We start from the raw sequence: 10,517 nt of genomic DNA, 5'->3' as shown, positions 1-10,517 counted from the left end.
ATTGACTATAAAATTTTTCTTGACTTTATATTGAACACAAAGCAGCGGTGTGAGGTAGGGCCATTTGGGATCACGCCCACGCCGCTATGGATGATCCTCTATTGTACAAGTTACTCAAAGCAGACTTTGTGGACAGAGGGGGGAAACAGTGTCTGAGTTTCCCTTGGTGTTTGCTTCATTGTTTCAGATGAAGCCACTTTTTGACTGATTCCTTAAAGTGGCAATTTCCCACTCAGTGTTAGTAACATGACTATGGGAGACACAGAGAAGAGGAACCAAAGCAAAGTTGGGCTTGTCCCTGGATTCCTTCCTTCCTTCCTTCCTTCCTTCCTTCCTTCCTTCCTTCCTTCCTTCCTTCCTTCCTTCCTTCCTTCCTCCCTCCCTCCCTCCCTCCCTCCCTTCCTTCCCCCCTCCCTCCCTCCCTTCCTTCCTTCCCCCTGTATTATCTTGTAACTCTTCTAGAAAAAAGGCTATGGTCAGTAGGAAACAATCTTATTAAAGCACAACAGCTTGCACCAGAGCTAACACTTTAATCTCGTGAAAGCAAACTCCATTTCTGTGCATCATGGAGATGCAATGCGGGGGAAGTGAATGAGGTCTCAGGCAGCCTAACAGTGACGTCTCCCACAGGACAGGAGTGCCTGGACGTATGAACTGGGATATCTTCAAGGGTGAGGCTGGGACAACGGGGAGACCGGAAGGTGGGCAAAGTATCCAGAAGGACCAACGGATGCTCTCAAGTCCCTTCTCCATCAAATGAAGTCACTCATCAGACCCTTCACTTTAAAATGGTCCACCTCCAACAAGCACACCATTCCTGTTTCACCAATTAGGCATACAAAATTTTCCATTTTATTTTCTAGGCCCAAAGATAATATTGATTGTTTTTTAATCCTCACTAGAGGATATTTTCCCCCTACTGATTTCAGAGAGAGAGAGAGAGAGAGAGAGAGAGAGAGGGAGAGAGAGAGAAACAGAGACATAGATGTGATAGAGAAACATCGACTGGTTGCCTCGCACACTCAACCCACCCAGGGCCAGGGATCGAACCTGTAACGCAGGTACGTGCCCTGACCAGGAATCGATCCCGCAACCTTCCTGTGCATGGGACAATGCTCTAACTCACTGAGCCACATCAGCTGGGCAAGACACAATCTTTAATTGAGCCAAGTTTTCCCCTGGCACTCCCCCTCTGCCATCAGGGACTGCTGCCCCAAGAATGAACTGAGTTAGCACCACATCCTGCCCATCCCCTTCCACCTGAGTTCAGTTCACCATCCCTGGTCTACCTTATCCCCGAACAGTATATGCTGCCAAATTATTTCTCAGAGATGAAGTGCTCAGTCCCTCCTTCCAGCTGACCCCGTCCAGGCATGAGAAAGCATGGATGGAGCTCACTTACATTAGTGCATCTGTGCTGCATTACAAGTGTTTGACTTTTTAAGAGGATTCTTATCAACCTAACTCAATCTCTAGTTGGGAGAATTCGGGGCAGCATTAAACAGGAATGAAAAAATGTGCAGAGAGTGGAGGGAAGTATTTCTGAGCAATGCACGTTGGCTAGCAGCATGGCCGAGAGTGGGTGGAGAGAGAGAAGGAAAGGTTAGCACGGCGGGGGCCACTGGGCAGAGGGGCCACATGAAAGGGCTGCTTCCAAATGAGAGACTCCCTACTTCCCACAGGAGTCCGTTCAGATTCCACCTCTTCACAGAGCATCTTCTACGTACTCCCAATCCCATTTTCTTTTTCTGAATTCCCTCAGAACTCTAGTATATAACATACATACAACTCTTAATTATTATTATCACCAGTCTGCTTCTTTAAAAATGATATAGGGGTTCCTGCAGAGAAGGAGTGACTTTGTGAAGAATAACTCTCACCAAAGTACCCGACACAATGACAAGCACACAGCAAGAATTCAAGTACACTGTTGCTAGCTTTAAAGCCAGGAGATTATATTAACAATATATAAGGGCTAGTCTGGCCAGTGTGGCTCAGTGAACTGAGCATCGTTCCATGAACTGAGAGGTCCCAGTTTGATTCCCAGTCAGGGCACATGCCCGGGTTGAGGGCTCGATCCCCAGTGGGGGACATGCAGGAGGCGGCTGATAGATGTTTCTCTCTCATACTGTTGTTTCTCTCTCTCTCTCCCTTCCTCTCTCTCTAAAAAGTCAATAAAAACATGTAACAAATACATAAGGTCTATAGTTTAAAAAGGAAACAAGTTACATATTAAAACGAACAAACAAAAACAACAAACTAAGACTTTATACTTTCAGTTCATCACCCAGCTATCGTGCCTGCGGTTTTCAGGCATTGACGTCGCCAACCTCCATGAAAGCAGAGAACAGTGACATGCAGAATAAAGTATTTTGGAAATTTCTAATATGAATAGCAGATTTCCTTTTCCAAAGGGTTGAAAACAATTTTCAGAAATTAAACTGTGGTACCCCTGGAGAGAGCAGGATTGTGAGAATGGGCAGTGTGATAGTTATGGAGAGAACTGGGAACAGCAAAGGTACTCGGTCCACAGGGCTGGGCCAGGGAATTGAGGAGACACAGGACCACAGACGGAGCATCCGCTCTGGTATGGGCACCACACTGGGTGTTTTACAGGTGCCAGAATTGAACCTTCACAATAACACATCATTTTTACAGATGAAGAAACAGAGGCTCAGGGAGGCGAATCAACTTGTCCAAGGCCACCTAGGTGACAGAAAGTGAACAGAAACAGGATAAGGTCCCAATCTATCTCCAATGATCTTGCTCCCCCACTAGGTAACCCCAACCCCTTCTAGGACATTTTTCATCCTTGCCTCCCAAACAAACCAATCTGTCTCCGTGAGGAAGAAAGAAGTGAAAACAGACCTTTAGCAGCTATGGGGTCAGGACAAGGAGTTGAGACCATTTGGGAGGGATTCAGGGAGACAGTGAATATTAGTTGGAGGGGAAGCACTGACCAGGTACTCTTTCCACATCATGAGATTGTATCCCAATAATCCTGAAAAGCGATCATTTTATACAGTATAAGGAAATGAGGCTGAGGCAAGTTAACTTATCCTAAGTCTTAATGCTAAAAAGAATACAGTGAAGCTGGAATTTGAACTTGGTCAGCTGGTTTCCAACACTGGGCTCTTTCCACTGCTGCCTGTTGCAAGCACCCTCTCCCTTCTCCTCTTCCCATAAATGCCCCAAACTAATGTTTGGGAAAACTGTTCTATTAAGAGATCTAACCAGTTAATTATATAGCAGTTGAACTGAAAGGAGCCTGCTTCCCACAGGAAATAAAACTGTCATCTCAACCCAAGAATGTAATAGACAAAAAAAGAGAGAGGCTTACAATGTATACTTTAAAATGCCGTTACCCTCTGAACCCATTTATGGATACAGTTGACATTTTTACAGGCCATGTCAGTGAGGCTCATCAACAGCTCATCTACGCCGTGGGGCTGCAGTCACCACGGACAGCAGAGTTTCCCACTAGATCCACTCAGCAGTGGCTGGGCAATGACACAGTGATCCGATCCAGTCCCAACAGCAACACAGCAATGGATGCCAGAGAATGGTCATAAAATGGAGCCAGGCCTTGGGAGAGGGTCCTTTTTGCTGAGCTGGCTCAGACTTAGGTGAGAATGTCAACAAACAGCTCTCCACATTAGGATAATCTACAATGCAGACAACTTACACACGGGCCATTAAGTAAACGCATTTCTATCTAGACCAGAGTCACCATTTTTGTCTCCAAGTTAAGCAAAAAGCCAAAGCTCATCTCTTTAATGCAGAAGTAGAACCCTTCAGAAACTTGCAATGAAACGCACCAGTAATGGCTCCTGAGCGCCTGATCCCACCCACATCTGGCTCTGTTTGGGAGCTAAATTCAGCAGAAGTCTCCAGGGTCAACAAATGACCCTGAATAAAAATAGTCTTGGAAATCTGTCATGGAGAAGGAAAGGAAACAAGACGGCAGGGTGATTCACTCCAAATGGCAGCTCCAAAACCCAAATTCTCATTTTTGTCCCAATATGAAGCCAATGTGCAAAACAGGCACAGAGCAAACTGTCCTTTTCCGAAGGCCTCCAAAAGTGGTTGCCAAAGAATTTCATATGGAAGCCAAAAAGATTTAGTGTGCCATTCACCTCTCCTATAAATCTAACCAGAGCGACTTCTAACTAGCGCTCTGAACCAATCGCAGGTTTATACTTGCTTGAAGACCACCCAGAGTATCGAAGGTTTTGCCTCTGGCAAGCAGGAGGGATCCTCCGTCCCACCAAATTTTCCAAATGACCAAAGAGTTGCAGAAAAAGAGGACAGAAGTTATGCGGTGAGTGTGGGTATGCCTGTCCGCTGCCTTTCTACTGATTCTACACCTCGCTCCGCCCCCTCCTCCACAGTTAAGTTGCATTAAAATAAGTACAATCTTTTTCAGAAGACTGTATGCTTTTTAAAATTAAGGATTCCACTGGATGAAGGACAGTCAGCTCAGGTAACCCACTTTAAGATGCAGTGACCATGCCCTGGCCAGTTTGGCTTAGCGGTTAGAGCAAAGAATCCCAAGTTCAATTCCGGTCAAGGGCACGTACCTTGGTTGTGGTTCAGTCCCTGCTCTGGGTCGTGCGGGAGGCCAATTGATGTGTCTCTCTCACGTCAGTGTTTCTCTCTCCCTCCCTATCTGAAGATAAATGGAAAAATATCCTCAGGTGAGGATTTAAAAAAAAAAAAAAAGATGTAGTGAACAGATAGGAGTCAAATTCTGCAGCAAGACAGAAAACACAAGGGGACCAGAGGGGCACCTGCATGACAACCACGCACTTGCTCTGTCCCCTTCCCAAGCCCTGTATCTACTATTGCATTAATAATTCATGTTCCTTTTCTTAAAGAGGGTTCCTCTCAATGAATGCCTGAGTGTGACGGGGAGGGAGGGAGGGCAGAGATGAGGGAAGGAGAACATTCCAAGAGAGTGAGAACAGCCTAGGCCTGTGGTTCTCAAGTGGGGACAGTTCCCTCTCCCCCGGGGGTATTTAGCTATACCTAGAGCATTCTGGTAGCACAAATGGGAGGGGCATGGTGCTACTGGCACCTGGGGGCTAGAGGCCAGGAATGCTGCTGAACATCCTATATGCACAGGGCAGGCTCGGGACAGAGCGTTATCCAGCCCAAAAGGTCAATAGTGCTGAGGCTGGGAAACCCTGGTCCAAGCAAAGGTATAAAAGACATATTGTGTTAGGTTAAAAGTGAGAAGTTGCCTGTAGCTTTGGCAAACACGGTGCTTTAAATGACTGCTTTTGTGGAAGAGAAAAGCCAATAAGAAGAGAGGGGAGGAAAAATTAAATTGCCAAGGAGCCAAGATACAAGGCTGAGCTGATCCCTTATTCTTAAAACAGACCGACAACAAACTTGGGAAACGAAGATGTGTTTCTTCATCCCATGAAATGAAAAGCACGGCTCTCGGGGACGCCGTCCTCGGCTGGAGCCCACTCCAGGGCAGCAGGGCACATTCCTCCCTTCACGTGGACGGCTAAGTGCGGAGCAAGAGCACAGTGAGGACCAGGTGTTCCACGTGCGCCCCCCCCCCCCCCCCCGGCAGTCTCCCTTCGAGAGGGTGCAAAGCCGCTGTGAATGCCGGAAAAACTGGAGCACAGGAATGGCCCAAGCAAGGAGAAAAGGAACCACGGAGCTCCAAGTCCAAAAAGGACGTAGCTAGGAGGAAAGCAGAGTATTGGGGGGATGCCACAGTTGGGGTTTCAAGTGGTCATTAGGGTTGTTGGCAGGAGCCAGGCCTGACCCTGAAGGCAGGAGGTGCCTGTACAGGAATCTTACTTCTGGGCACAGACCCTCGACAATGGAGTGAGGAGTTTACCACCACAGCCAAAACCGCCAGCACCTCCAACTCCACCAAGAGTAAAAGCAAATAAACAGAACACATTTCCCCTAGCGAGAGAACTCTAGGTGGGAAAAGTGGTAGCCCTCAAGATACTAGCAGTTTGGGGGCACAAGGGTAAAACATAAAAACGGAAACTCCTTCTCGGATACAGGTACTAATTCGCACGAATGCACATCACCCTTTTATCTTACCTCACCCAGACTCACAGGCACAGATACACACCTAAGCCTGCCTTTAAAAATAGTAACACTAAGAGGAAAATTGCATCAATGGCAGTAGATGTCTAAAAATCAAGCTTTAGCCCCAACAGGAAAAAAGAAGGCCAGCACAGCAGCAAAGTGGGAAGAGAATTCTACATGGACAATGTCATAAAAGCGTCAAAGAGGGAAGTGAAACGGTCCTTTTATTCTCGCTATAAAATGTGCCTACCAGTATGCTGGAGGCTCGTGTTGGAAAAATTAAAGTCAGGTTGGGATGACACAGAACTCTGAAACAACTGAAGCTTTGAGTGCCTGACAAGTGTGGATGCCACAGACCATATATGCAAAAGAGGGCCTTGCAGAAGAGCCAGGAGGAGAGCAAAGGACAGGACACTGCAGATGGACAGAGAAGCCTGACCTCAGGGAAGGCAGGTGGTCGGGCACATGCATACCTATTACTGAGAAAGGAAATATACTCAAATTTTGCCTCGATAAAAGCATACATATACACATGGTATAGCCCAACCACCCATGTTCCAGGAGATGAAAACATCCCATCACATAAGAGCACCTATATCTGCAGTGGGTGTCTGGTCACCTTCTGCAAAGTAAAACAAGTGTCCCCAGGGTCACAACAGCATGAGCCCATTAGTTCAAGCAGTTACACACTGAAATAGTCTGGAGGGGTATCAGGGTGACAAGAAATTCAGACTACCAGAGACAGGGCTGCTTTCCACCTGGGTCTTTAGGGTTTACAGCTGGGGTTATGTTTACAGCTACTGGGAACAAACTACTGCCAATATATAAGTAAATCATGAACAGTCACTAAGTCTGTACAATGAGAACTGCAGCCAGTTAGAAGAGCTGTCAGGGACTCACACAGAGTGAGACACCCATGGACATCTGAACATCCAGAATCTTGGCTGACTTGGTGAGTGCGTGTAAGGGCAGACCTAGAAACCTGGGCATTGGCCAAGGGTCTTGCTAATGAGAGCTGGTGATTCCGCCTGCAACTCCTCCCCTCCTTCAGATAATTTATTTGCTATCACCCAGAGTAGGCTTTTATGCTTCCACACCTCTGCTCGTGCCACTTTATCCACCAGGAATGTTCTCCAACTAGACAAATCCTACCCATCCTTTGTAACTCAGCTTCTCTCCTGCTCTACATGGTGTTCTCGGCCAGCCTAAAGCATCTCCCTCTTCTGAACTTCCAGAACAATTAGCTTGTACAATTACTTGGCAAAGAATCATCTAAGCTCCATAAGGCTTAATGAACTCTTCTGTATTCTTCACCTATTATTTAAATCAATAGACAATTTTTTTCCCCTCAAGTGTCCTCTCTTCATTCCATCTTACTGAAATGTTTGTAAATGCTCTTTTCCAAACACAGGTTACATTTCTTAGATAAGTGATTTTAAAAATCTTTATTGTTGAAGGTATTACAGATGTCCCCCCTTTCTTCTCCCCTGTCTTCACTGACATGACCCCTCTTTGAGAGGTAAGGAGCACCTCTTATAGTGCTCCCACACTACCTCCTAGAGTACCTTATACAAGGTAGAATTAAATAGCGAAATTCTCTTCTGTGTATATAGGAGTTAAGTTTGGCTCACGTTAATAATCTTTATTAAGATTCAAATCTCACACTTAGAAACTGCAACCAGTGATATATGAAAGCAAAAGAGAATGTAAATAAGCACTGAAATATCTTGAAAATCTTCATTATTTTACAAATGAGGAAACTCTCACACTCTGACTGAGGTGTGTGTGTAATAGCAGGTGTAGAAAATCAGGCCTGTGTCCCTGTTCCATCCTCTGGGACACAAGGAAATCTGGCCAAGAACACATGAAGACTCTGGGGTTTGCAATTACAAAGATTAAAAAAATTTTTTAAAATTTACATTGAGGCTAGCAGGGGTAATTAGTACAGAGAAATGTGGTTAGTTAAGCACCAAAACCTAGATTACCATTTTCCCTTCATGAGCTTATGGTGTGATATTTAGCTATAAACCTTACCAGAAATGGGGCTAGAACTTCCAGGAAACACAAACACACACACACACACACACACACACACCCAAAACTCAGTTACTTTGAAACTCTATTTACTCTATTTTTTTTAAAAAACCACTTTAAAGTTCTGCTTACATATCACTCTATCAAAAGAGAAATAATCACATGAAGAAGACTTTCTAAAATAAATTCGTCTTTGGAAGCCCATTTGGGGGTGTTGAGTTGTGACTGCCTTTTCAAGGATGTCAATAACACAAGGGCTCCATCCATAACTCCCTGAAAAAAACTGAAACCATGAATGCCTTGTCAAATTCAGACAGTTTATCTTGGCACTGGCAAGCCGAACAGTCTCTTCCATGTCTGGAAACGTGTCTAATTACGTTTAGAGAGTAACTAAAAAATAGCCTGTGTCCTGGAACAGACAGCTCAGGGATCACTCCAAAGCATCCTGAATGACGTGATGGAACCCCGCCAGGAGGGGGGGGGGGGAGTGGTAGAAGAAGAAGGAAGAGAAAAAGAAAAGAAGCAAGTGTGAAACCGGGATGCGACCATAGTCCCTCTTCTAAACAACCCTCTAGTCTTCCCAGGACTTCGGGGCCGCCGCGACTCTCCCTAAAGTTATTTTCCTTTACTTTTGTTTCCATTAGGTCACCCGGCCCGCCCACGTCACTTACCTGTTAGCACAGCAGCCGGCTCGGCCCCAAGCGCAGCCTCCAGCGCCGCGCACCCCTTGCACCTCCCCGCCCCCCGCGTCCGGACAGCACCCAGGGACACCCCCTCGGGAAGGCGCAGCCCCGGAGCTCAGCACGCCCCTTACACGCCAGTGCAGCCGCGCCCCGGGGCGTCCCGCCTCGGCTAGGAGCCCGGGATACCCCATTCCGGTCCCGCTCCATCCCGGAGCTCGGCGCGCCCGCGCACCCCCAGCCCGCCGCACCGCAGGGGCGCCCCCTCTCGGGGCAGCGCAGGCTCCGCCGCGCCCCGCCGCTCCGCCCTCACCTGAGTCGGAGGTTGGCCATGAACTCGGGCATGGAGACGGTGTCCATCAGCACGAAGTCCGCCTTGCCGAACTCCAGGCTCTCCTGCTCCGCCATGGCGCCGGGGACGGGCTCAGGTGGGCGTCGAGCGGCTCAGGTGGGCGCGCTGCGGCCGCGGGAGCCGGTCCGGGGGTGCGCGGCGAGCTCGGGCGGGGCCGGGGCGGGGCTAGGGGCTGGGGGCTCCGGGGAGAGGGGCGCCGTGCTCCGCTCGGCGGGTCTGGGCCGGACAGAGGCCGCCCCGCGGCTCCTCGGCGCGCTCTCGGTCCGTGCGGCGCACCCGGCAGTTTCCGCTTCTCCCGCGGCGGCTGCCTGGCGCTGTGGGGGACGGGACACCGAGACGGAGACGGCGGCGGCTGGTCCCGCCTCTGGCCTGGGTCTGGCCACGGCCCCGCGGCCTCCCGCCCCGCCCCGCCCCGCCCCGGCCTCTCGGGCTCCGCCTCGCCCCGCCCCGCCGGCTGAGCAGCCCGCCCCGCGGCGGCGCAGGCCTCCGCCTCCTCACCTGGACCGCGCGCTCGCGCGGGGTGGGCGGCGGGGACGCGCGCCGGGCCGGGCTCGGAGGCGGGGCGGCAGCGCCCTCTGGGGACCAGCGCTGGGATCTCCGGAGGGCGGTGCGCAGGAGCCGGGACGTAGGAGAGTGGGTGGGATCAAGTTTCCAGGGTTGCTGCCTCCCGCCCTTGCTTGGTAAATAAATGCCAACGAAGTCACAAAAGTACTTTGCGGAGCTTTTCGGGAGGGTATTTATTATGATTCTATCACCCAGCCGCGCAGCCCACTTCTGCGTCTCAGCTCACACCCTCTCAATCGTTGAAATGATGCTTCACGCTCAGACTGAGAGAAGAATAGTAGCTAACGTGTTGGTGACAATAAAAGTGACCAGAGCTTCTAAGCGCCTTAGAGAATTTAAGTAACTTGCCACATGGCTAGGAAGTAGGGAAGCTGCATTTTCATCCAGGTCATTTGACGTATGAGCCCCAGCGTTCAGCCACATGGCAGATTGCTTTCCTTTTCTAATGTTCCATAATCCATTTTTCTCTTCCATTCATCTGAGCATATCATCAAACATCCCCTTATACTGTTATTGTTTTCAGTATATGTATGGATCATCTCCTTGGGATTACTGCAGGCTTCCTGAGCATGGGGCCATCCCTATACTTCCCCATACCCTCCTGGCACCCACTAGGTAGCGATTGTAGGGCCCTAGCAAGTACATATGAAATCCACAATGGTTCGGTGGAATGGAATACGTTTCAGTGGTCTCCAATTTATAGATACATGGGTTGAGCGTCAAACATTCTTTTGGAACTTAGATGCCTTTCCCAATGAAAATCTATTCTAAATGGCTTTCTAAAGCCGCTCCTCTTCTGCCTGGTGTTTCCGTTAGGACCATCTTCT

The 10,517-nt window shown here is 48.8% G+C and overlaps 1 protein-coding gene across 1 annotated transcript in view; it reads right to left on the bottom strand.

The window, feature by feature from the left end:
* MYO1D (myosin ID) overlaps positions 1–9,490 on the bottom strand; it is a 327,233-nt gene extending 317,743 nt beyond the window's left edge. Inside the window, exon 1 of the mRNA XM_036269296.1 lies at positions 9,088–9,490. Within this exon, the coding sequence (XP_036125189.1) occupies positions 9,088–9,182 (95 nt within the window). The 5' untranslated portion in view covers positions 9,183–9,490. The remainder of the gene's footprint in view (positions 1–9,087) is intronic.
* Positions 9,491–10,517: the final 1,027 nt, after the last annotated feature.

The sequence above is a fragment of the Molossus molossus genome, unplaced genomic scaffold (assembly GCF_014108415.1).
Source record: "Molossus molossus isolate mMolMol1 unplaced genomic scaffold, mMolMol1.p scaffold_m16_p_19, whole genome shotgun sequence".
Classification (NCBI taxonomy): domain Eukaryota; kingdom Metazoa; phylum Chordata; class Mammalia; order Chiroptera; family Molossidae; genus Molossus; species Molossus molossus.
Note: the sequence above shows the minus strand (reverse complement) of the source record. Positions and strands in the feature narration are given on the sequence as shown.